Consider the following 27495-nt stretch of genomic DNA (forward strand, 5'->3'; position numbering starts at 1 on the left):
CCTAACCACTGCCAGGTCAGCCACCTCTCGCAGCCGGACGCTGAAGCAGCCATGGCGCCGGAGGTGGGGCTCAAGCGGTCGGCCACGCAGACCATCACGCTGCCGCCGCCCGACGCGCAGCTTGCGGTGCGCGATGTCATGCGGTCCACGATCCCGACGCCGCCCGCCGAGGCGCTGGCGGCTCCAGAGAGGGCGGCGCCCGCCGCGGCGGTGGAGGGGTTCCTGTGCCTGGAGGAGGTTGACGGGAGGAGGTGGAGCTACGTGGCGGGCGGCGGGGCCGGGAAGGGGAGGGGCGGGGGCGGGGCCGCAGTCCCAGCGGGGCCCTCCATCAGGGCCGTGCCGCTTCAGTCGCCGCTTCCGCCCGCCGAGGTGAGCAGTTGGGTGGAATTGTGACTTGTGGTTTAGATTCGGTGTTGTTACGGTTCTGCGCTGCGGTTTTTAAGGTTTGATTAGATGTAATTACCAGCAGCTTTTGGGCAATTTGATGGTCGGTTGGGGTGTCTGTTTGGTGGATTGATGTGTATGAGTCATAACAACTTGCGGATTTTATTTTGGATATTGATCTAATCGGGATTCATAATGGTCGGGAATAGATGTGTTTCCCCTCTCATAGGACGCACACTTTCTGATTGGAGTAACACGATATTTTCGAGGTAACTTTAGATGAAATTAGGGAAAGTTAGACTTGATCGGGAATTCCGAGGCTGTAACTTCGTTCGTGGTTTTAGTCACGTGGTAGTTTTCCCCTTTCAATTTCTAGTTGGTTCACCTAAATTCGTAGAGAATTGGACACTTGGGTGAATTAGACGTGAGATTGATTGCTCTCACTGTGTAGGTCCCGATGGAAAAGTAGAAGATTAGTAGGATGGATGTTGGTCTCATTGGAGCCTTATTAATTGGCGTCCTGCGTAGGGAAAATTACTTCTAGCCTAATATGATATCAACTTGTGCTCGATCGATCAGTTTTGTTGATTTGGTGTTAAGTTATGTTTCAAGTTTTGAATTTAATTTGTGCTGCACGGCTGCACCTTGAGCATATGGTTCTCCATTATTACAGAAAGTTGTTAAGTGCCGTGTGAAAAATTAGGCTCATTCATTCCAAATGATCATAATTAAGGCATCTTAAAAAATAATTATACTGTGGAATATGGATGCAGGAAATAATGACATTCATAAGATCATATGTTGTGCCTGAAGGGTTTCCAGACAGTGTCACACCTTCATACGTCCCATACATGACCTGGAGGGCGCTGAAGGTATATTGTAGAACTTATGTTAACTAGTCAGTTGTCACTGCTGAATTTAAATAAATTTAGCTAAGTTTAATAGTATTTTTCACTATTTAGCACTTCTTTGGTGGAGCCATGGGGGTGTTTACGACAAGAACATTGCTGAGCTCTGTTGGAGTCTCTCAAAACAAGGTAACACCAGGTGCCATTGCTATCAACTGGATCCTCAAGGTAAAAACATCATGTCCATTCAAGAACTCTCTTTTTTCTCTCTCACCATATTAGCCTGTACAATGTATCCAAGTCTTAATTCATGTAGAGTACAGTTAATCCACTAACATGGCCACAATGAAAGTCAGCAAAAGGAAATTACTATGTAGTGGGCAAACAATCCGTAAAGTATTACCCTTCAATAATCATTGGTCATTTTATGTACTCAAGACAGTAGCCATATACTCTGTTCTTCTGTTGTACCGAGCTTTAATATTTAGCAATCATGTGTATGTCATGATCTGCCTTGTAATGTAATATAGTTGTGATTACACTTCTACCTCAGGATGGTGCTGGGCGTGTCGGAAAAATGCTTTTTGCCCGTCAAGGAAAGAAGTTTGACTACGACCTAAAGCAGGTAAACATGTGAAAGCATGCATTCAGTTTTGCAGTATCCACTTCAATTTGTTGGTCCCAAGTGCGTGGCTAACTGAAACAAAAATCATCTGCAGCTGAGGTTTTCTAGTGATCTCTTTCTGGAGATAGGAGCTGGGATAGAATTAGCTACTGCAGCATTCCCTCAATTTTTCTTGCCTATGGCTTGCGTAGCAAATGTTGTAAAGGTATGCTCTCACCAAGCGCCAGCCATTGTAAATTGGACTTACTCTGTTTCAAAAGTGTTGATGAAGAACATTCTTTTTTGCTTCATGCAACATTTAGAATGTAGCTGCTGTTACATCGACCTCAACTCGCACTCCAATCTACAAGGCATATGCAAGAGGGGAAAATATTGGAGATGTCACTGCTAAAGGCGAATCTGTTGCGAACATTGCAGATCTGGTAATTATCACCGTGTGTTGCCTTTACATCTTTTTTGTTATTTGGTGGCATGCCAATTGGACATGCAGCTGAAACACCCTTTTTTTTAAAGAGAAATTTGACCATGTCTAAGTTTCATTTGGCTTGTCACCTCACTACAACACATACAGCATGTGCAGGGCTTTTGCTTGCTTATGAATGTTAGTCTGTTCGCTTGATTGAGCAGCTACACTGACTTCTCTTTGTTGATTTCACCTGTAGCTGGGCACTGGTCTGAGCATCTTTATCTCAAAAAGGAATCCATCATTGGTGACTTCGTTTGCCTTACTGTCCTGTGGATACCTCCTGAGTTCATATCATGAGGTTCACATTCATTCTTCTAGTGTATTGCTTCAGTTTTCTAAAAGACTAAAATTCTGGTTCAAAAAGAAAGACTAAAATTCTGTAATTATGATTGATTGCTTATTAACAGGTGAGATCTGTTGTGCTGAATACCCTAAACAGAGCAAGGTTTACCGTCGCAGTGGATTCCTTTATTAAAACTGGTAGGTCAGACTCCAAAAATATACGTTCGAATTGTTCTGGGAAGTGCTACAAGTTCCTGTAATCGCTTCATATTCAATTGTTTATTGGACCATTGAAGCAGTACTTCTTTATGAAAATATTCAAAATTGAAGACAAATTACCTTAATATAATACAAAAAGTAGGGGAGTTCAAAGAGCTTAAGATAGTCAAGTCTCAAAATTTCTGAGTTTAAAACTCGTTTTTGACCTTTCTAAAGCTCTAGAAGTTTTAACTAGAAAAATTTGAAATCCCATTTCGCTTGGCTTGATTGTAACTCTGTCTAATTGCTGTTTCTTTAATTTTCTATGGTAAAGGTTCCATCCCCTCCTTGAAGGAAGGAAACTCACAGGAGACAATATTTAATCCACCTTGGCGGCATGAGCCAATTGCAATAGGTTGGTACAAGTGTTATTCAGATTGTGGTCCTTTCTTGAGACATGTGGGACAGTGTTTGATAGTCTGATTCAACTTTCTTTCAGGTTCACGATTTGGAGAAGCATTTCAAGAGCCTGCTTCATTTGTTGCCATAAGGCCTCTGTTTGAGGTTCGCCCTCCCTGGCCACCTGCACTGAAAAACAAACCCAGAAAATACCCCGCGTTGTTGTATATATGAAGTATTTTCTGCATTTTGAATTTACTTTTTTGGTGTGACCAACATTTGCTATCTTATTTATAGGATGAGAGATACATTGTAACATATAACCCAACAAAGGATAAGGTATATGCTTTGCTCAAGGACCAAGCAAAGTCAGATGACATTCTCAAAGCTGCTTTCCATGTAAGCATTTGCTTCTCACTCCATTGCAATAGCTAGGGGCGTTTTGGTTTCTTTATCGTATACTCAGACATGGTGTTCTGCTGCACAGGCTCATGTGCTATTGCATTTCATAAATGCATCACATGCTCGGATGCTGAAACAGAAGCAGAAGCAGGTGAACTCCAACCGATCAGATAACTATGGAAACCTGTACTCAAGAAACATGGATTTCCTGGCGCACATCGCTGAATCTTGCAAAATCGTTTCCTCATCATATGGAACTTTCAAGAAGAAAGCAAGAGAGCAGGTAACACTCCCAGTCTTCATGATAAATGCACCTCTTTCCAGTATAAGTGTGAGTTAATTTCGATCGTGACACACTTGTTACATAACCAACCATATTTGTTTTATGTATCTCAGGGTTGGATCATGTCAGAATCACTGCTCAACCCTGGAAAGGCTCGATTGTGTGGGAGAAGACCACAATGAGATACTGTTTCTGTATCAACGAGATGATACCATCTCATGTTCGTGAGACTTAACTTTCTGACAAGACGGGATGCTCAGCTGTAGGAGCTGAACTAACATATGTTGGCGCCCAGCAGTAGATGTGAATCAGTGGACCTTCAATCAATCTCACGCTACCAAATTCCTGGGAGACCAAGAGTTTTGCAATATGTAAGTTCCCCCTCTTTCGCATCTGGGCCTTTTTACGCTGTGCTGTCGGTTGCCGAGCGTTTTCTGTTTTAATTTCTTGACATCGACATGAAGAATGCCTGAACGAAAAACAATAAAACGGGCACGAGGGAGGTATGCTGGTTCACGACGAAGGCGGTCAACGAGGAGGGGGACTTGAAACTGCTAACTGCACAGACTAGGGACGTGTATTTATGTTTGCCGGTGTATCCGACTTGGGTAGCCATCCTGCTGTAACCTGTGTTACGTGTTGGTCGGCTGCGGAGTATTTATGTTTGAGAGTCTTTGGCGTTGTTTCTTTTAGCTGACTTGATCCTCTCTTCCTTTACTACCTTAGGCTCGTCCGTAAATTCCAGTTTTCCTCAGTGAAGACTTGCTGTGTACATACTTGCTGTATAATAATTGCAATCCTTCTTTCCGTGTTAATGTGGTGCAGTAGATACAGAGAGTAGTGCAGTGTTGGTATTTTTATTTCGACCAATTTCTTGTGGTGGGTGAGCTCTGAACGGTGAGCAGCTGCGAGTCTCAGCGAGAGGTCTGAGGACCGCGTCACCGCTCGTAACAAGCACGGCGAGATGTGCAAATCGAATTGTCCGAGTCAGGTTTCGAGTTGGACGCTGGTTGCGTTTGAAGACCCACTTTAGTATGCCAACGTGGACTTCCCTAAGCTCTCTCGTACGTGAAAAAGAAATTTGATTACCTTGGTACGTGAAAAAAATGAAAATCTCAATTATTATTAATTCAATTTTACTTTAAAGCATTATTAATTTCCTCACTTGTAAAAAGTTGTATAAGAGAAGTTGCCTCCTCTTCTGTCAGAGCCCTAGTTTCACTCTAAATATCCTCACTAAGAGTTAGGCCTCCTCTCTTCTCTGCCAAAAAGGTTTTTATAGAACTTTTCTATATGTTCCTTCAGCTCTATGGGATTTGTCAGTTCTCTGTCTCCCTCTTCTAAAGAGAAAATTGTACACTTCATCTTTCTGCCATTAGCCACCCCATGAAAATACCTCGTGTTAGTATCTGCTTTGAGAATCCACTTTTCTCCACACCTTTCTTGCCATAAAATTTCTTCATAAAGGTAGATCTTCTCTAATTCCTCCTCTAAAAGATACCTCTTATTCCACTCTTCTGGACTCAGATCCTCAACATCATCTTTCATATCTAGATCTTTAATCTTCCTGAGCAAGTCATCCTTCTGTTTCCTCAAATTACCTCTTAAATTGGTCTCCCAACCTTTACAGAATTTCCTCAAATTGTTCTTCACCACTTTCTAATAATCCTGGGCATTTAACTCACCTCTATCTAGAATCTTCTGAATCAATTGCTCCTTAAAACCTTCCTGTGTCAACCAGGCACTCTCAAACCTAAGATGTGATGTTTGTCCATCTTATCTTCACCAGAATCCACCAAAATGGGATTATGATCTGAACCCACTCTAGTTAAAGCATTACAAGAAGCTAGGGGATACAACTGATCCTACCCATCTTTAGTAAAGACTATCATATCAAGGTTACATCTAACAGGATTGGACTGCTTATTGGTCCAAATGAATTTACTCCCACCTCTGTACATCTCTCTTAAAGTAGCATCATTGTCAGAGACTTTTTCATGAGCATATCTTATAAAGTTGAAGCGCCCCCCCCCCCCCCGCCCCCTAACAACAAAGGATGCTCAGGGAGACTGATTTTTCTGTATAGTTCCTGAAAAAGAAGAGGTTTTCTCTCATATCGTACAGGGCCATAAACATTAATAACTTCCCACTGAGAATTATTTCTTCTACTATGAACAGTAATACTAGAGAAAAAATCTCCACTATCCATATCAATGGCATCTAAATCACCCTGTTTAACACCAATCGAAGTCCCTCCAGAATGACCTAGAGCTGGAGTCCAATTCCAAGCAAAGTGTTGGTCATTCACTAACTCTTATAGCTCTCTAATAGTGAAATTAGATTTAATTGTTTCTTGGAGACAGACAATATTCACTCTATGTGAAGATATTAACTCTGTAAGTTGTCTCTTCCTGCCCTTACCCCCCAAACCTCTAATATTCCAAAAAAGCACTATCATGATTTACACTTTTTCCTCCCCACCACCATTATCTTGCTCACAGTTCTTCTGCTCTTCCTGGTATTACCAGAATCTGACTCAGAAGCAGGACTTTCCTCTACATCTCCACCCTGATGGGGTTCACAGCCCCTTGCCAAGTCATCTAAAGCAGCTTCACTCTTTGTGACAGCTGGCTCATCAACACTTACTAATTGTTTTTTAGAGTCCTCTAGTCCGACTCTAGCAGCTTCTAAGGTTGCTCTAGCCATTTCTGCTGCTTGAAGAGTAGAGATATTATGTACAATCTCAGTCTCGTCAACTCCAACATTGATTTTGCAAGAAGAAGCTACTCTAGCTAAATGAAGAGGATCAAAAGAATTAAAAACAGAAGAAAAAAAACATGTTTATCACCTGAGATATCATTCTTTGTCATTCTTTTGTTGTTTGATATTTTCTGCTTTGATGTGTACAGGGACACCATCTTCATGGATTCTTGTACTCTTCCTTTTTGCCACTATTGGACCTTTCTTGTTTTTGATTCCACTACAATGAAACCCTCATCATGGTGCTGGACTGTCATACTTGGAGATAGAACTGAGTCTTTTGCCCCATCTGGATTACTTTGGTCCTTTGCATGAACCTCACTTTCCTTGTCTAGTTGAACCACTTGATTATCCTTTATAGGATTAAGATTCAGCAGGGGTGCCACCTGATTAGCTCTTTCTTCAATTCTAGCTTCAAGCAGTTGCATTTCTTTTCTTTTTTTTCCTTTTCCATAGTATCTACCCCATAGACCCTATTATCTTCCTCTATTTCCTCCTCAGCCCCCCTGAAAGATATTCTCCTGGGATTCAGACATCTCTGTAGTTGTGTCCTGGGAAGCAATGTGCTCAGTCAAACCTTGAATTTCCTAGGATGTAATATGATCAATCACAACTTGGGTCCCTTGTGACTCAATCATCTCTTCCACCAACACCTCATTCCCAAGATCACTCCTAGTCTTTTGACCTCTATTACTGCTAGGACCACCGCCACTTTTTGGCTCTGAGTCACCTCCCTGCTGGTGTAAGCCCATGAGTTTGGCAAAGCCCGAGTCATGACTACCATCAGATGCCCCCCAGAATCTTCCCCATCATCTTCCTCATCATCTTCTTTATGTCTATCAAACTTGGATGATGAAGTATCTAGAGGAGATGATGTCTTTACCAGCAGGCTCTACCCACCAAGAAATGTTGTGGTCCTCCCCATTGATAAAAACTTCAGTTTCACCTTTGATTTGTAATGGATCTCTACAAGACAGTTTTATCCTCACTGGTCCAGATCCCCTCAAAGATTTCTCATCAATCTCTACTGGATCACCAGCTAAATAAGCAATTTCAGTGACTGCTTCTTCAGTCCTAACACAGGCAGGAATACCAACAGCTGCTTCTTCAGTGACTGCTCAACTGGTGGAGTGTAGTCCTCAAGGTTTATCGGCCTCCTAACTGATATAATTAAGATGTAAATGATCAAGAATTGAACATGGAAGTTCAGTGTCTTTAACAGTACTTAGCTATGAGCACTTGCGTCCAGCGGACTATCATGGGCAGGTTTGCAGCTAACAAACTATGTTTCCCAATGTGTTTGAACTAAAGGGTAATCTGGGATATTCCTTCAACTATTTAAGCAGTTGCTTATCCAACATTGGAACATAACTTGGAGCACAGCACATTTATCTTTGAGAGCAATCAGGGTCCGAAGCCGAGCCAAAGCGGATGCTCGATTTGTATGTTGTGACCGATCCTCCGCAGCCTGCCGGGAGTCACAATGGCAATAAATTAACATTCAAAGAGGTTAGGGAAAGAGCTAGTTCGGTAGTTCTAATGTAAGAGTATCACATAAGCAAAGAGACGGATGGCTGCAGGCTGCAGGAAGGAAAACAAGAAAATCTGGTAAAAAAATTAGGCATTTAGTAGTTTATCTGAAGTTGGATGGGCTAGTGATCGGATGATTGCATTGATCGGATATGTTGCGTTTGGCCGGAGCATTGCAGCCGGTGAATTATATGATTGGGTTCAACAGGACGATGGAGGCTACCACATCACCAGTTGGCAAAGTTCCTGTACAGCGGCAAGAGTTGCAGGACATGAGAACGGAGGCCGACCTGTGCGATGATGCCGGTGGGGAGGTGTCGCAGCCGGACGGCGGACTCGCGCTTGTTGCGATGCTGGGCCAGCTTACCGCCGCCCTCCTCCCCCTTGCTGCCGCTTCCGGCGGCGCTGGGACCATCTGAGCTGTTGGATATGGACGAGGAGGGAGAGAAGGAGAGGAAGCGGAGCGGCGAGGGCGCGTGGCGGCGGAGAAGCGGCTGCGGCACGAGCCGCGGCGGGGCGCGTGTGGAAGAGGAGGGGAGAAGGGGGTAGCGAGCGGGTCATTCGGAGGAGCAGGGCTCGAGCCATTTCGGCGCGGGCGGCGGTGAGCGGAGCGTCACCGGAGGAGCGAGGTGAGGGGGTTGGGCTGATCTGATTCTGATTGTTTTTCATGTCCTTTTTTATTTTCGTATTTCTTAAATAAAAATTTGTAAAAATATATGTCCGCTTTAAAAAATCACATATCTAGATTATTATCATAAAAACAATAAACAATGACACATCTAGACTATTATCATTAAAAATGACATGCACCTTTTCAATGGATGACAGATTTTAAAAAATAAAGCTGTTTAAAAAATTTTAGAGAGCTAGATCATAATATCCTCTACACTATCAAATTATTTTAAAAAAATTTATGATTATTTTAATAATGTTTTGAATTTTTTAAATAAAATATTGTATTTTTTACCTGTTGCACTTTAGAAGAGCTTAGACACATGTCTTTCAAACGGCCACAATAGTATAGGTGTGTAATTTCCAAAACAGACGTTTATTTTTTTATTTTTTCTATTTAAGAAATATAGAAAAAAACTGTCTTTCACCAATTTCGATGGGCTTGGCCCGGACGAAGAACAGAAGGAGGCCTGTTTCCATACGTGGGCATTATGTCTTGGGCTGTCCATTTCTTCGGCGGCGCGGAGAGCACGGCCCGCGTGGGGGATCTCGGCAAATGTTGTGGGATTTTTTTTTTAATCGGGAGCGGAGTCGCGACTTCGCGTGGGGGTAAGGGTGTTTTTGGTTGCCCGCACGAGGTTTTATAGAGCTGCATCGTATATCTTAGATGAGGGGAAGTAGTCTGAGAGGATCCGTATTCTGAAAAAAAAATGTGTTTGGTTGGTTGGATGAGCGGATGTAGATTGAATTTAAATTTGTGTTTGTTAGACTGAATCTGAGGCTGCATGAGGGAGCTCGCTATCGCTGACGAGTGGATCCAAGCTGTCGGCCGCTGCATCCGGCCGGCCTGCATGCGACCTACGGCCATTTCCAGCACATGCGCTGATGTAGCGGCCGGCCGTATAATTGCACGAGCGGGTGCAGCCTCGCATAGCTCGTCACACCATCCAAACGCGCAGCTCGCGGAGCGTATACGCCGGTGCCTACATCCACCGGTGCGTGCATCCGCCGGTGCGCCAAACCAAACACGCTCTAAGAGTATGCTCAATGTATTCTCTTTACATCCAATTTTTTTTAAAAGATATTTTTATTCTCTTCAATACTTTAGTGATTTCTCTTTATGGTTTCATTCAAAAAAAAAATTTCAAAATCATTCCCTCTAAGACAATATTCTCTCATTTCTCTTTAAAAATCCATTCGGAGAGAAGTTATTGAGGATAAGAAAAAATAAAAAGAATGAAAAAAAATTAGAAAGAGAACAAAATAAAAAGAAAATGGTTGTGAACGATCTAATATCCGGTCCCAACCGGCAAATCCGTCCAACCGTTGAAGGTTGGAGCGGCGAGAGCTAAAGCGCCGGGTGCCGCCCACCACACGCGCGTGCACGAGAGGAACGGGCCAAACTCGCAGAGCTGCGGATGCGGCCGCCGGGCCTTGTTGATTCGCCTGTGTGCGAATCAACAAATGGTCGCACGATGTGAAAACACGAAGAATGAACACCTGGTCAGTTGGGAAGTACCTTCAGTGACAACGTTTACAGACTAGGAATGCCGACGTCAACACACGATACATGTTAAGTTTTAAACACAACTAGGTCGGACAACTAATCAACAGATATAACCACAAATAAAAACGCAAGATTACAAACTAGAAAACTACGCCATATCTAGGGATCTTGACACCTGGAGATGGTTTCCTCCTAACAAGCTCGTCAATGCGTTGTTACTCACGCCCTGGCCCTCTTGTTGCTGCAATCTGGGCACTTGTACTGCTTGATATGCTCAGCTCGAGCCGGCGTAATCTTGACGCACTTTCCATGGTACCACCTCTCGCAGTTATCACAGCAGATCCAGAATTCGTCCTTGCCATCATTAGTTCCGCAAGTTCCACAAAGAGTGTTGTCACGCTCTTCCTCCTCATCCCCATGGTCGTCACCGCTCTCTTCTTCATCTTTGGGGGTTGAAACCTTAGCCTTTGAACGAGACTCAGCTCTTGACTGCTGCAGACAGAAGTCGTGTTATCAGCGGGAATTCAGGTTGGATGGCAACAGGAAAGGCATAACACTTACCACTTTTGTACTAGGTTTGTTGCTTTTGCTGCTACTATTAGGTGTCTTCTCCTTTGTCTGTTTCTTGGCATTTCCTGTCACTACCTCAAATATCGTAGGCAAGTTGTTTATCATGTTGAAGAGTCGCTTCCTACATAAGAATAATTAAGTATCATGAAAATGCAACTTTGGAAGGTAGACAAGCCTGACCAAGGATAAAAAAAACTAGTGACTAAAACTGGCTCTTTGTAACAAATAGAAAAGAAATTTTAAACATGTCAAAGTCTACAAGAGTCCAGTCCAAATAAGGTTGTAGATCCATTGCAAAGTAGCAGATACTCCCCTGCAGCAGGAAAGAAACAGCACTTTGGGAAAGACACACTGCTCCATTGGAGTGGAGAGAATCTAGTATGTCTATATTCCCATCAAACCCTAGCAATTTCATGTACGACCCATGTTCATATCACACTGTATGACTGTAACCCTGGATCTTCTCCTTAGGAAGGATATAAAGAATTCTGACAGCCAATTAGAAAAATGCTCTCTTTTGTTGTTCTGCTGTTGTCCTATGTGATCATATTTAGAATTAATGTTGTTATTCTCAAATAGCAAACACACACACACACCATATGACATTATGACATCTGGACACGATAAGAGACCAGTTAATTGGACAGAATGAGATACAACTGGAAGCAAAACTGAAGGAGAAGGGAGAAAGCAAAACAGCAAACCCTTTATGAAAGAAGATGAGAGAACAAATGAAGGGGGATGAATGTTAGACAACATATATCATTCACCCAAATACTGCAGTAACGTTTCAGTGATTTTAAAAAGGAAAGTTAGTTACTAGACAAGTGGTTCCTACAGTCAACTAAGTTAATTCTAGAGTAACAAGATGATGCACACCTTCCTACAATGTGGTGTACACTGTTTTATGTGTCTGACATAGTTTCTACAATTTATTTTTGCAAAATGTATCCAAGTATCTTTAAATGTACACCAAGTCGTACCTAGATGCCATTATGCTATTACAAAATGAACAAAATTACTGCAGTAACTACTCTTGAGTAGTAACAAATCCACTTCCTTAAATAAATTCATCTTTCAAACAGCAATACGGAGGTGCATTCTTAAACTTGGCTTACCAGGCCATAGTAAATACTAAATACCGATATCACATGTTCAAAAGAGTAAGCGGGTCCAGTATAATACGACGAGGATGAGAACTTAAGGTGGCAATCGTAGAACTTCATACAACGCTGATTTCAGTGAAGTTAACAAAAGGTATACCTAGTATTAATAGCATGCTAATCAACATTAGCACCATCCATCCATGCAGGCATGCAGCATATATATCCCATGTAGCTTTGTTCTCCTTTTGATATTTGGCAACCACTAAATAAAGGCTGATATACTTTATATGGTGATAAAGTGATGTTTTAAATTTCAATTTATGATGTTTGTGACATTAGGAAGAGCAGGCAAATGCAAATTCTGCTATATGGATGCTCTGTTTAGCCTTCTGCCTCGCATTATATATGAAAGACAGAACTGGATATGAGTTCAAGATACATAAGGTACACAATCTACATTACAACATTTAGGTGTGATTGATAGGGAAACAAAGGTGGCAAAACTATGCTATAAGATGGTTCCCATATCCTACTTGCTATCCATGAAAACTAGGTGAAATGATTGCAACTGAAACCCATACTGTATGATAGAAAGCATACTAAATTGCATTTTACGGTGAAATGATATTTTCAAAATCTCAGACCCTCCTATTTGCATTGTAGCAGAGGAATTCTGATTCCTAACTGTGAAGGGAAAATTGTAAAATGAACATCGGATATAACAACCACTGGTTCAAATTTCACATTGATACTATAATGATATGTAGGTATGATATTTCTCACTAGCTTAAATTGCATAGTACACAAATACAATTCCATTTCTTTACACATTTAACAATAAGAAAATATGCACAGGACATATTTCATTTACAATCCCAACATTTAACAACATATAGTTCCTGCTATTCAGAGTTCAGATTGTAGAAACTACTGCATGGAAGCAGCAAGGAACTGACCAAATCTCGAGTAAAAGCATTTGCTCCCAAACTTAGGTGGATGTCTTTTTCCATATTTAATGAATTAAAAGGTGCATCTAGGAAATGGTAACCTAACAGATCTGTACATTTGCATCCGTACTTTTATGCTATGCCAAATTCAAATAAAAATATGAAGGGGAAAAAAGGACCATAGAATAATAAGTAATTATGGAAACTGCATGGTTCAATCATAGCAGAACAGTTACCTAGCTTCTTTGTCAAACCCGAACCGGGCTCCAAAGTAGAATGCAACAGATAGTAACCAGGAATCACTGTGAACTGCAACTAGCGCCAACCAGTCCTTCTCATTCATGCCATCCTTAGCGAAGTTGATTCCTAATGCTGGTTCAGGAATCTCTGGGGGTACTTCCTCAGCTGGCAAGGTCACCTCCCACGTCTCATTAGGATACCCATAAAGGCACAAGTTCTCCTTTTCTGTTCAAAACCAATGGAATTAGTAGCCATAACAAGGTCCTACATAGTAGATGAGTAATCATAGTCACAACTCCAGTGTCGAAATCTTAGAAGTTGGTTCTACACTCCTACTATGCACTGTTGCTCGCCAGGGTGCAAGGCTGAAGCAGAAGGCACTGCAGACCAAGTCGTAATATTTAATATGAGAAGCAACCAAAACCTCACATTGAATATATGGACCGGGCAAGCAGCGAAAGCAACCACGTATTACAGCCACTCGTATAGTGATATCAATGCATTGAAGGAAGATTTGCTGATTCAGTATGCGTGTCCACATTATGTCACTGACTCCACATAATTGGCTGCGCCAACAACAACGAGCATCTAAACCAACAGACAGCACACACTAGCATGCAGACACATAGACACCCACGCAAACAACAGTCAGTCAGTCGATAATCCCTGGCATCAATTAGCCTAGAATATCTTGCAGTCTGCTGTAACATCGTCCATTTAAGCTACCAAATACCAATGCATGGTTGATGCAACACCCGTAGTGCTAACAGCCTAAAAGAAAAAGAAGGTCTTCCCCTAATTCCACAGTTCCGATCAACCAAAACATTTTTTTCTCGACAAAACTGTCATATCGACTCCCAATCTCTTACCAAAACCCAACAGCTACAATCCAGCACAGCACTAACGAAAGCTAAAAGACCACCAATAATTAAAATTTCAAGCGTATAGAGCGAGGGGGGATAGAGGAGATAGAGAGAAAAATTCTCCAAATTTAGCTTCCAATCTCCCACCAAGGCAACCGAACCCAAGCAGCAAAACCTCGAAAACCTCCTCCGCTACCAATCCCCATCCCGGACGAGGAACCGGAAGAGATCGAGCGCACTCACCGGGATCGCAGAGCTTGAAGAACTTGTCCACATCTGCACAGCATAAGAAAACACCTCAATCACACGAATCCACGCAGCCGTGCGAAATCAATCGGGTGGCGGGCGAAGGCGAGGCGCGCGTACCGGTGGTGAGGGCCCTGATCATGCCGGCGCGGCGGCCGCGGTAGTCGCGGAAGACCTCCTCCGCGGTGCGCGCGGCGTACGCCGCCCCCGAGCCGCCTTCCATCGGGGCGCGCGGCGCGGGGTAATGGCGGAGGCTAGGGCTAGGGCTCGGGGGCGCGGGGCGGGGCGGGGCGGGCCCAGCGACGACACGAGGGCGCGGGCGCGGGCGCGGCGGGATGGGCAACCTGCGAGGAGGAAGGAGTGGAGGGCGGAGGTGGAGGAGTGGGTTTATATTTGCGGAGAATTTCCTGGGCCTTTCGGCGAGGATTTGGGCCCGGTTTATTTGATACGTGTGTTGGTGCAGTGGTGCTCGATTCGGAGGCGAACCTCGCTGCCGTCCTCCTCGTCGTGTCGTGTCGTGTTTGTTTACCGGCGGTAGAACCGGTCCATCGTGGACTAGGAGGGTTTCCTCTCGTTTTCTTTTTTAAAAAAAATTAAAAAGTCTACGTTACACTATAAACTATAGACCGGTGTATACTTAAAATCTCAAACTATAAAAATAAATATTATAAACATAAACTTTAAAAAACCATTTACTTAAACTTTAACCTAGTTTCTAAGGTATTTTTCACCTTGCTGGTATTCACATTGGCACTGATTTTGTCATATAGACTGGACAGAAAACTTAGAGAATCAAATAAAAAAATGAATATATACATACACAAATACAACAACTAGTAGCTAATTAGCTTATTCAACCTCCCGACCGCACGCAGAAAGACTTGGCCACACGGCCACACAGGCTTTGTCTAAACTTGACACCATCAAGCACCATGAGTTGCTCACTCCTTGCCTCCTTGCAGTGCTAGCTGATGTCGTTGACTCCATGTCAAGGGGTAGTCAACCTTATCCTCTTCCTGTTCTCTCCTTTCCCTCACTTCTCCCTCTCGGGCTCTCGGCTCCACCATAGATAGCAGCAATAGCTTCATCGCTGTAGAGACAACCACATCACCCTGACGTCACCCAACTGCTCCAACTGGCCTAGGGAGCTCCGCTCCAACCTCGCCTGTCGGAGGGTGAACTCCTGTCGCAGGGATCCCGAGAAACCCCTTTTTAGAGATTCGGCCGGGGGATGATCCTGAATGAGTTCGTCGGAGAAATAAATGGAAGTAGAAATAAATGCAACGGCCGGTGGTGGGGGATGATCGACCTAGTGCAGGGAGAAATAAATGCACCGGGGTTTAGACAGGTTCGGGCCGCACGGGGGCGTAATACCCTACTCATGTGTGGATGCAATATCCTTCCCTGAGGGGGATCCCTCAGGGATATGTCTGGTTACAAGAATATATTGTATGGCTAAGAGCTTGAGGCTCCCTTGTTCTAGCTCTGCTCAAGCTTGCTTGCGGTGTTCTTCGTCTTTCTCCGTGATGTTTTCGATCGTGCTCTTCTTTCTGTATGCCCATCCTTTTATGCACTCGCCGGCCACGACATACTCCAAATGGGAAAGAAGGGGCACATGTTCCAAGGCGCCACGACTGAGAAAGGCGTCATCGTTTCCTCTGGGTGAAGTGACAGGGGCGGTGGAAAAACGCGGCGCGCGTCCGACCACCCGCCACTGTGGACGCCCTGGCGCCGGGCGCCGTTGAGAGGGCCTGCCGAGCAGCCACAGAGGCACCCGGCGCGCCCACCCTGTCTTGTTCCCCTGCCAGGGCAGGGTGGCAGACGGAACGCTTTGATCCTGGCAACGTTATCCCGAGATACACCGGATGATACGGGACGGGACCCGTGCAATTAATGGCCCCACGCCCCTCTGCCAAAGCATGGCAGGGACTGACACTGCGGCGGGAGCAGTTGGGGATGTCAGGACGTCAGGATGTCAGGCCGCGCATGCACATTAAATGCGGCATTGGACCTCTGACTGGTTGACACCTCGTCGGCGGGCCCCTCGGGGGCCCTTCTGGGTCGTCGGGGCATCAGGTGCTCTCGCACGAACCTTCGGGGAACCGAGTGCTCGGGGGCTGCCACGTACAGCCCCGAGCACTCTCTCCCGAGCACTATTGTACTGACCCTCGGGGAACCGGGCGCTCGGGGGCTCCCACGTGCAGCCCCGAGCACTCTCTCCCAAGCACTTAGCTCTTCTGACCATCGGGGGATTATGGTACTCGGGGGCGAACGGGCACCTCCCCGAGCACTTTCTTCCCGGTACTTGGACTCTGCGGGCTATCGGGGAACTGGGGTGCTCGGGGACCAGAGGCTGTGGCCACGAGCACCTTCTCCTGGAAGTTAGATTTTCCTCATCCCGCAGGAGGGACCTCGCAGGATGGTGACACGTGGCGGACGGCTGGCCTGGCCTCAGGACTCAGGGACCCCCGATTCCTGATACACCGACAATAGCCCCCGGGCCCAGTGGATGGTGACACTCGCCCTCGTGGATCTCAGCGAGAAGATCTCCGCCTTCTGCCCGGGAGATGCATTTCAGGAGGACACCTCCTGCGCTACGCCGGTAGAGATCCCCATCTACTATGGCATAGCGTCTGGACTGCCGAGCAACTCTTTCGGCAGACGCCTCATCCCCAGGAAGGGACTTTTCCTTCAAGTACCCTCAGATGTCAGACATCCACGAGGCATCTTGAGAACATTCAGCGAGTGCAGCGCACTCGCCGGACGGCGGCACCCTGACGGGGCTTCCCACTGAGGGCGCCGCCAGGGTCCCCTGAATTGAGTTCGAGGTTTCCCCTTCGTCCTGTTCGGCAGCAGGACGGAAGGCCGTGCGAGTCCTTCTTCAAAGACTCCGGCAGGGACGCGCGCACGGGAGGAGGCTAGGCGGGAGAGCTCGTTGGCCAGAGTGTTGTCGCGGCGAGGGATGTACCGCAACTCCAGGCCATCGAAACGCCTCTCCAGCTTCCTGACCGCTGCCACATACGCCGCCATTTGAGGATCCGCGCACTGGTACTCCTTGGATACCTGGTTAACCACCAGTTGGGAATCCCCCTTGACCAAGAGGCGACGAATCCCGAGCCCCACCGCAGCCCGGAGGCCGGCGATGAGACCTTCATATTCCGCCATGTTATTGGATGCGCGGAACTGCAACTGCACGACGTACCGGAGCTCTTCACCCGTTGGGGAGGTGAGAACCACTCCGGCCCCCGCGCCTTTCAGCGAGAGGGAGCCGTCGAAGTGCATGACCCAGTACCCGGGCGCGTCGTGCCCGGGATACGCAGAGATCTCTTCTGGGACGATCTCGGGAACGGGTGTCCACTCTGCCACGAAGTCGGAGAGCGCCTGGCTTTTGATCGCCTGGCGACTGACAAAGTGCAGGTCGAATTCCACCAGCTCCACCGCCCACTTGACAACACGCCCGGTACCTTCCCGGTTCCGGAGAATGGGTCCCAGTGGATACGTGGTAACCACCGAGACCTTGTGCGCCTGAAAGTAGTGGCGCAGCTTCCGGAAAGCGACGAGCACGACGTAGAGCAGCTTCTGAGCCTGGGGATACCTTGTTTTGGCCTCCCGGAGGACTTCACTGACGAAGTACACCGGTTGCTGTACCCGGCAGGCCCGGACGGCGGCTTTACCCGAGGGGCTGCTACAGCCCTCAGGCTCGGCGGCATGGTCGGGGCTGGCCAGGTGCTCGGGCTCGACTCCCTGGTCGGGAGGAGCAGAGTGCTCGGGCTCGACCCCTTGCTCGGAGGGAGCCGTGAGGACGGGTGAGTGCTCGGGGGTCACTGGGAGCTGGGACCCAGCACCTGGCCCTACGCACTCATCATGCTCCACCACCAGCACCATGCTCACGACCTGAGGAGTGGCCAAGACGTAGAGCAGTAGTGGCTCACCTTCGGAGGGAGCCACCAACACGGGTGGCGAGGTGAGGTACTTCTTCAGATCGCGGAAGGCCTGCTCGGCCTCTGGTGTCCAGTCGAAACGACCGGTCTTCTTCAGAAGTTTGAAGAGAGTGAGCCCTCACTCCGCGAGCTTGGAGATGAAGCGCCCGAGGGCCGCCATGCAGCCGGCGAGACGCTGGACCTCTTTGAGTTGAGCCGGGGGTCGCATCAGCTCGATGGCCCAGATCTTCTCTGGATTGGCCTCGATTCCTCGGTCGAAAACCAAGAAACCGAGGAGCTTGCCCGCCGGCACCCCGAAGACGCACTTCTCAGGGTTGAGCTTGAGGCGGGTGGTGCGGAGACTGTTGAAAGTCTCGACAAGGTCCTTGAGCAGGGTGGCGCGATCTCAGGATTTGACCACGAGATCGTCGATGTAAGCCTCGACGTTGCGGCCAACCTGTGAATCAAGGGTAATGCGAATGGCGCGCTGGAAAGAGGACCCAGCATTGCGCAAACCAAAAGGCATTGACATATAACAGTAAGTCCCCACCGGAGTGGTAAAAGCAGTTTTTTCCTCGTCCCCTACGGCCATGCGGATTTGGTGATACCCAGAGTTTGCATCTAAAAAGCATAAAAGATCGCATCCTGCAGTTGCATCTACAATTTGATCAATGCGAGGTAAGGGAAAAGGATCTTTAGGGCAAGCCTTATTTAGGTCGGTGTAGTCCACACACATGCGGAGCTTGCCGTTGGCCTTCGGGACGATGATTGGATTTGCCAGCCAGTCGGGGTGGAGGACCTCTCGGATAAATCCGGCGTCAAGGAGCTTGCGGACCTGCTCCCGGATAAACTCCTGGCGCTCAGGCGCCTGCCGCCGGACCTTCTGCTTCACCGGGCGGGCGTCCGGGCGCACCGCCAAGTGATGCTCGATCACCTCCCTAGGGATCCCGGGCATGTCGGACGGTTGCCAGGCAAACACGTCTGCGTTAGCCCGGAGGAAGGCGACGAGCGTGCTTTCCTATTTGCTGCCCAGGTCACCGCCGATCCGGACGACCTGGGTAGCACCTTCGCCCACCACGACCTCCTTCGTAGGAACAGAGGCGTCAGCGGCGATTCGGGGTTTGGATGAAGAGGGTCCCGGGCCCCCTGTGCAGCCTTCGACTTCGGCCCGCGCTGAAACCAGAGCCATGTACGACTGCTCGGCGCAGGAGATGGCGCCGCAGGAGTCGGCGGTCACGGAGATGGGGCCCGCTAGGTCCGGCATCTTAACCGTGAGATACGCATAATGCACGGCAATCATGAACTTGGCGAGCGCCGGACGCCCGAGGATGGCGTTGTAGGGGAGGGGGAGCTTCGCGACGTCGAAGAGGACGTTCTCCGTGCAGAAGTTGTCCCGACTCCCAAAGGTCACGGGTAGCTCAACCTACCCGAGGGGCAGGGAGTGCCCGGGTGTCACTCCGTAGAAGGGGAGCGACGGCTTTAGGCGCCTGGAGGACACCTGTAGCTTTTCAAAAGCCTCCTTGGAGAGGAGGTTGAGGCCTGCACCACCATTGATCAGCACTCTGCCGACCTTGACATTGCAGACGGTGGGGGACACCACCAGGGGTAGTCGCCCCACGGCTGCAGTACTCGCGGTGTGATCGGCCAAGCTGAACGTGATCGGGGCGTCCGACCACCTCAGGGGCCTGGCGGCCTCCTCGCTCGGGGTTGCCGAGCACACCTCGCGCCGCATGACCTTGATGCCACGGCGCGAGGAAGGCGTGTAGGCGCCTTCGTCGATGAAGGCGACGGCATGCTCGGGCTCCTGAAAGCCAAGCTCGGCGTTGTCGGGGGCAGCCTGGGCGTCGCCTCCCCCGCGGGACTCATCGCGCTCTCTCTGGCGCTGCTCGACGAGGCCTTTGACCGTACGACACTCTGTGAGATCGTGCCATCTGGTCTGGTGTATGGGGCACCATTTGCGTGGCTCGGGCCCCGCGGGAGCGGGGACCCTCGCTGGAGCAGGAGCCCGACCGGTTGCCGGTGCTGTTGCGGGAGCCGGTGCCCTAGCTGGTGCCGGGGCCCTCGCGGGTGCCGGGGCCCGAGGAGGGGCCCTTGCGGGCGCGGGCCGTCTGTCGGCGGCAGCCCGGCGCTCTTGCCGGCGGTCAGGCTCTTGGGCCGGCCTATGGGCGGGGCCCTGGGTCGGCTCGACAGGAGCGGCCTCGCGCTTTCTTCTCTTCTTCTTTTCCCGCTTATCGGAACGAGAAGAACTTGGCTGGTCTACGGTGGGGCGTGGAGCATGCCACGCCCGAGCCTCCGCCGCCTTGGCGCACTTATCGGCCAGTGCGAAGAGCTCCGCAGTGGTTTCGAATTCGTGCGTACCTAGCTTTTCGAGCATTCGCTCGTCGCGGACGCCCTGCCGGAAGGCGACGATGACAGCGTGGGGGGCCACCCGCGGGATGGTGTTGCGGACCTGGCTGAAGCGCTGAATAAAGCGCCGCAGTGTCTCCCCCTCCTGTTGCTTGACGGCATGGAGGTCGCACTCCAAACCGGGGCGCGTGAATGTGCCCTGAAAATTAGCCACAAACTGGTGGCAGAGGTCATCCCAGGAGCTAATGGACCCTGGGGGTAAGTTCATGAGCCAAGAACGGGCAGAGCCCCTTAAGGCAACATGAAAATAATTCGCCATCACCTTTTCGCTGCCTCCGTCCGCTTGAACGGCCGTAGTGTAGATTTGGAGGAACTCGACGGGGTCGATGGACCCGTCGTACTTCTCCGGCAGCTCGGGGCGGAACTTGGAGGGCCACTTGACCCGACGGAGCTCAGTGGTAAAGGCACGGCAACCGGTGCCGTACCCTGTGGCGCGGGCGGGAGTCCTTGGTGGCGAATGCCGGCGAGCCGGGGACTCCCGGTGATCGTGGGCTGGGAAAGAGGAAGCCTGATCCTCCGCCTCGGCCTCCTGCTGGGTTTCCCGCTGGCGCTCGAGAGTGACGCGCGCATCCTCGTGGCCCCTCTTTTCGTTGAGACGCAAGCGGAGGTCCCGGGCTTCAGACACGGCTAGGGGGATGGCGCTCCGCCTGGAGGCCCCCCGGCCCGCGCGAACGTTGCCCGTTGATGAGCCGGTTCCGACAGCGCCGCGCTGGGTGGTGGCACGAGAACTCCCGGCCAGCACCTGGCGGCGAGCAGTGCCGACCAGGGCGACGACATCTTGGATCCACCGGCCTTCTGGAGTGTTCGGCGTTGCCTGGACGGGCGGATGCCTGAGGAGAGCATGCGCCGCAAGCAGCGCGCTCCCCGGGCTGGCCTCGCTAAAGGCGAGTCTACGCCGAAGTGGCACCCGGCGCTGCCCAGAGGCGGACCTGGCGGCTAGGATTTCGACCACCTGCTGGGGGTCGGAGGGGGCACCGGCGGCGGCGGCGGCGGCCCTGCTGGGCCCAGCGCCTTGATCCCCTTGAGAGGGAAAAACCGCACATGCAGATTCAGGGATGTTCCCCCCTACCTGGCGCGCCAGCTGTCGGAGGGTGAACTCCTGTCGCAAGGATCCCGAGAGACCCCTTTTTAGAGATTCGGCCGGGAGATGATCCTGAATGAGTTCGTCGGAGAAATAAATGGAAGTGAAAATAAATGCAACGGCCGGTGGTGGGGGATGATCGACCTAGTGCAGGGAGAAATAAATGCACCGGGGTTTAGATAGGTTCGGGCCTCACGGGGGTGTAATACCCTACTCCTGTGTGGATGCAATATCCTTCCCTGAGGGGGATCCCTCAGGGATATGTCTGGTTACAAGAATATATTGTATGGCTAAGAGCTTGAGGCTCCCTTGTTCTAGCTCTGCTCAAGCTTTCTTGCGGTGTTCTTTGTCTTTCTCCGTGATATTTTCGGTCGTGCTCTTCTTTCTGTATGCCCATTCTTTTATGCACTCGCCGGCCACGACATACCCCAAATGGGAAAGAAGGGGCACATGTTCCAAGGCGCCACGACTGAGAAAGGCGTCATCGTTTCCTCTGGGCGAAGTGACAGGGGCGGTGGAAAAACGCGGCGCGCGTCCGACCACCCGCCACTGTGGACGCCCTGGCGCCGGGCGCCGTTGGGAGGGCCCGCCGAGCAGCCACAGAGGCACCCGGCGCGCCCACCCTGTCTTGTTCCCCTGCCAGGGCAGGGTGGCCGGCGGAACGCTTTGATCGTGACAACGTTATCCCGAGATACACCGGATGATACGGGACGGGACCCGTGCAATTAATGGCCCCACGCCCCTCTGCCAAAGCATGGCAGGGACTGACACTGCGGCGGGAGCAGTTGGGGATGTCAGGACGTCAGGATGTCAGGCTGCGCATGCACATTAAATGCGGCCTTGGACCTCTGACTGGTTGACACCTCGTCGGCGGGCCCCTCGGGGGCCCTTCTGGGTCGTCGGGGCATCAGGTGCTCTCGCACGAACCTTCGGGGAACCGAGTGCTCGGGGGCTGCCACGTGAAGCCCCGAGCACTCTCTCCCGAGCACTCTTGTACTGACCCTCGGGGAACCGGGCGCTCGGGGGCTCCCACGTGCAGCCCCGAGCACTCTCTCCCGAGCACTTAGCTCTTCTGACCATCGGGGGATTAGGGTACTCGGGGGCGAACGGGCACCTCCCCGAGCACTTTCTTCCCGGTACTTGGACTCTACGGGCTATCGGGGAACTGGGGTGCTCGAGGAACAGAGGCTGTGACCCCGAGCACCTTCTCCTGGAAGTTAGATTTTCCTCATCCTGTAGGAGGGACCTCGCAGGATGGTGACACGTGGCGGACGGCTAGCCTGGCCTCGGGACCCAGGGACCCCGATTCCTGATACACCGACATCGCCCATCTGCTCCCCGCCTCCATCTCCTTGTTCCTACTGCTGAGCCAAGCAAGAACAGAGCGTGGAGCAGTGATGCCGCCGGCCAAAATCCATTGCCCACCAGCCAAATTTGAGCCATCCGAGCGTGGTTTCCGTAGATCTAGCGCTGCACTGAGGTCCTTCAAGCCGAGCACAAGGACGCGGTCGTTGGGAGTTTTCTTCGAGCTGAGCTCCACCACCACCACCGTGACGAGCTGCCACCGACGCTTAGTCACTCTGGTCACCCCCTCTAGCCAAGGACGCCCCAAACCGAACCCTCACAGTGAGGTAAGGCTCCCTAACGTCCTTTCTCCCCTCCTCTTGGCCAAATCCACAACGTCACTGGAGCTCTAAGCCATCATGTTGCCATGGCCGCCGTTGCCCACACTCTGGTGGTTGCCATATACTGCATGTCCTATTACTCGACTCTGCGTATAGTGTTGGATCTACTAGTGCTACTCATGGACCGAGCTATTGCACCATTCGCCGCCGGCGATGTTGTCGTTGTCGCGGTCAACACAATCCGACCAATCTTTTACCGAAGTCAAAATGGTGTCCAACCTATGGGGCAAAACCAGTGCTAGGGTGGATGCCAGCGAGGCGAAAATAGCCTTAAAAACCAAGATAAAGGATTAAGTAAACAATTTTACAAAATTTAAGGTCTATAATACCTGATTTTATAGTTCGAGATTTTAAGTATACACCAGTTAATAGTTCAGAGCTTCTTTAAAAAGACTAGCAAGGTGATCCACATTAATAGCATGGCTAGGCTCGCTATAATATTTTATTATAATAATATTTGATTAAAAATTAATCTCTTTTTATTATTAATTTTATTATATTTATACTTTTTATTTAGATATTTTTGCTTCTCAAACTATAAAAAATCAAACGGCTAGTTTTCTACAATTTTTATTTTGAATTTAGCTATTTATTAATCATATTTGATATAGATTTTTGTTTAATATAGGCTGTTAGATTTTCATAATAATAAGTGATTCATATCATTTTTTTAATTAATATAATAATTTTGTAACCTTAAAAATAAATATAGTCGCTCCTTTTAACACTCAATAAAAATATAATATATGTACTTGGAAGTTAGAAGGAACTGCTATTGCTGCTCTAAGAGAGAGAGAGAGAGAGAGAGTGTGTAACGCTATTGCTTCTACAATCTACAACGACGCCAAGGGAGCTTCACATTTTGAGAAGCTTGAAATTCCTATATTCTTCAGATAAAAGATCTGCGGCACTGATCTTCGAAAAGACTAGGTTGTAATCATAGAGATCAACATAAATCATCGACAAGCCAAAGTACAAGAGGTTTGCTATATTTAGCATTTGAAACATATAACAAGGAATGACGAGGACGAGTTATCTATTGGAGACCGAGTTCCATCGAAAATGGATTATTGTCCAGTTGGTATATGTAATTGAACAATTGAATTATGGCCGGTCTATAGCCATTAACTTTCTGGTAGCGGCTGGTCCATAACAATTGAATTATTGCCTAGGAGCTGGGCTGCAATGGGCCGGTGTTGCCCCACTCGGCTGTGAGCAATGGCAATGGGCCGATCTTGACCCACTCGACCCGAGATTCGTTGGCGGTGTCTCACTCGGAGACTTCAATCACAACTAGAACACCGGAGTATCCAGATCAACCCGGAGACTTTAGTTTGAGCACACAAAGCTTTACCCGAGACTTGTTGACGGAGTCTTACTCGAATGCTCCGGCCACAAACAAAACCCCGGAGTATCCGAGCTAACCTGGAGACTCCGGGTTGAGTTTTTTAGACTCAAATCGAGACTCTTTGACGGAGTCTCACTCAGAGACTCCGGCCAACTGGACAGAGTCCGGAGTATCCAAGTTCACCCGGAGACTCCGGACTTAGACAACAAAAACTATTTTTCGATGTCCGTGAGTGATTGTGTCTTTCATCTTTTAGTCCTAAAAAGATATTTTGAGCACTGAGACATCTTCAAAAATATCAACATGTATCCCTCTTGATAGTACGGCTATCCTCAACTCAAATTCAAAATAAAATAAAATAAAACCTATTGAATAACTATATGCTGCTTCTCTTTTCTTTTTGAGAGACGTCAACAACCCTTATCTTAACCAATAAAACTTAAAACCTGTTCATAAACTCAGCAAACCATTAGTCTCTTAATCATTTGTTATCAATAAGCCAAAACCCACTTAGGGGGTCTAGATGCACTTTCAAGAACACGTCTTTTGGGCAAATACTACTTACTGGAAGAACTACGCACATTTTAGAGAAATGCTCTCATTTGATTATACATATAATACCAATGAGTATGACATGAAGTTTACACCATTCACGGGAGTTAACCACCATAGCGGTTGTGTATTGTTGGAGGCTGCATTGATTTTTGATGAGACAATAGAATCCTACATATGGTTGTTCAATACATTCTTGAAAGCAATGAGAGGAACTGCACCTAGACTAATCATAACCAATGAAGATGTCAGCATGAAGGCGGTCATCACCAAAGTGTTCCCAGTAGCATGCTTAGATTATGCATGTGGCACATTTTGATAAAGCTTCCGAACAAGGTTAGTTCACCCGTCAGGGAAAACAAAGAGTTTTATGAGCGTATGAACCATTGTGTATATTCCTCTGAAACTACAGATGAGTTTGAGTTAGAATGGGGTAAATTTATTAAATATTTTGGATTAGAAGGCAGTGAATGGTTGGCTAACCGATATCACATTCGTGCATCTTGGATACCAACTTACTTCAGGGATATATTTTTGGCTGGAATTCTTAGAACAACTTCAAGGTCTGAGAGTGCTAATTCTTTTTTCAAATGTTTCATTGGTTTCAAGCATAGTTTGGTCGAGTTCTGGGTTCAATTCGACACTGCGGTTGAAGAACAGCGAGAAAACGAGTTAACAGAAGACAATGATAGCCTCTATATAGAGCCTGTATTGAAGACAGAATGGCCAATTGAGAAGTATGAAAGTGAAGTGCTAACATATGATATATTTTTGGAATTCCAAAAGGAGGTGCTAACTGCCGGAGATCATTGTATTGTTGATAGCAAGAAGAAAGAGGGTAATTTCAAAATATCTTCCATAACTGATGACAACCCCAAGGTAAGATAAGTCAATCTTGATGTGAAAGGAAATGGAAGACATCTTTCAACCAGCTGGAAGTTCAATGGACACCACGCACATTGTTAAAAGGAAATTTCAGAAGTTTGTGGACGAAATAAAACAAGAGCTTCCTATCAATCGACAAAGTAGAGTTGGAGAGATTAAACGTTTCATTGAGTGTTCCATTCCTTCCCAAATCACTACATTGCCGCCAAACGAGTTACACTCTAAGGGGAAGAGTCAAGAGAAGGAGACACTTGATAAGGGTGGGGGCGATAAGAAGGAGGAGGTAGATATGAAAAAGAAAAATGAGAGCGAGGGTTCCATGCTTATGTGGGTCATGCAAAAAGTTGGTGCTACATGATAAACGTAATTGCCCTAGAAAGGGCACACTTCCGTAACGCAAGTATATATATGAATAGAAATCAAATTTGTGATTGTTTTGTGAATTTTGATCATAGAGAGTTGTAAATCTCATGCTGTATTTTCTATCTCTTTTCAGATAAATAATTTGTTGCTTCGTCGCTAGTCGCGTCGGAGGAACGATTGCTAGTGTCCAAGCCCACGTCCACGACTTGAACAACTGCCGCTGTCCTTTTATGTATTTTAGAGATCAAAACAATGTAATCAGTTATTTTTGGAACCATGAATAATATGGCACTTGAACGTGTTTGGTCATTATTTCCTCTAGCTTCTGGAGACATGTTTTGATGTACCCCTGTCTTAATGACGTACGAAGTTATAAACAAGTTATTTGATTCGCAGGATGGTCTTGTGTGTTTCAATACTTTTGCCCATATATTATTTCACAGAAAAGCTTATGGAGGATTGTTGTTCGGGAAGATGGCAGCACCAATTTTCAGTTTACATGAATTTGGCAACTGGATTGCATTACTTCCATTCTGGAGGAGCAACCAATTTTGGACGATTGAGACAGCTCAAAGGTTCTCGCAGTTTCAGAGATTAACAAACTGAACAGATTCTGCATCCGAGAATGCACTTTATTGAACTTCGGCAATGCAAGCATCCGAGAATGCACTTCGCATCTCAGCTGAACGATTCTGCTGTATACCGGAATTCAATGACCAGAGCCAGAGTACAAACTGATATGTACAATGATTTGTGAACCAAATATTTCAGGTCAAGGTTTAGATTTCGCCTTCAGACTTACAACCGATCTCGTCAAATACATCAAAGTATAACACTAGACTCAAGACTTCTCCCAGCTTCTCTTGCGCATCTCGTCAGCTTTCTCATGCTTGGCCACACCTGCTTGCGCATCTTGCTCCCAGCAAA

General features: G+C 47.9%; 2 protein-coding genes across 6 annotated transcripts; one reads left to right on the forward strand and one right to left on the reverse strand.

Annotated features, from left to right (window-relative positions):
• LOC133926166 (protein root UVB sensitive 6-like) lies at positions 1–26966 on the forward strand. Of its 4 annotated transcripts, none has more exons than XR_009911059.1 (14): positions 1–369; positions 1158–1256; positions 1347–1460; positions 1786–1857; positions 1952–2062; positions 2160–2279; positions 2520–2621; positions 2731–2803; positions 3138–3218; positions 3303–3367; positions 3500–3601; positions 3690–3887; positions 4001–4258; positions 26702–26966. XR_009911059.1 is itself a non-coding variant. In XM_062371964.1 (13 exons), exons 1-13 carry the CDS (start codon positions 52–54, stop codon positions 4067–4069), a joined length of 1524 nt encoding a protein of 507 aa, XP_062227948.1. In that variant the 5' UTR covers positions 1–51; the 3' UTR covers positions 4070–4702. The 4 variants fall into 4 exon arrangements, 1 of the variants encoding a protein (XP_062227948.1); XR_009911061.1 differs by lacking the exon at positions 26702–26966 and adding an exon at positions 6797–6935; XR_009911058.1 differs by lacking the exon at positions 26702–26966 and adding an exon at positions 4352–4702.
• On the reverse strand, positions 10343–14708 carry LOC133926187 (PHD finger protein ALFIN-LIKE 6). Of its 2 annotated transcripts, none has more exons than XM_062371989.1 (5): positions 14449–14708; positions 14326–14358; positions 13216–13444; positions 10918–11047; positions 10343–10845 (listed from the first exon to the last, which is right to left on the reverse strand). In XM_062371989.1, the coding sequence occupies exons 1-5, from the start codon at positions 14549–14551 to the stop codon at positions 10576–10578; spliced, it is 765 nt and encodes a 254-aa protein (XP_062227973.1). In that variant the 5' UTR covers positions 14552–14708; the 3' UTR covers positions 10343–10575. The 2 variants fall into 2 exon arrangements, with proteins under 2 accessions (XP_062227973.1, XP_062227965.1); XM_062371981.1 differs by having other exon boundaries at positions 10343–10848; positions 14449–14701.
• Positions 26967–27495: the final 529 nt, after the last annotated feature.

The sequence above is a fragment of the Phragmites australis genome, chromosome 1, assembly GCF_958298935.1.
Source record: "Phragmites australis chromosome 1, lpPhrAust1.1, whole genome shotgun sequence".
In the NCBI taxonomy this organism is placed as follows: domain Eukaryota; kingdom Viridiplantae; phylum Streptophyta; class Magnoliopsida; order Poales; family Poaceae; genus Phragmites; species Phragmites australis.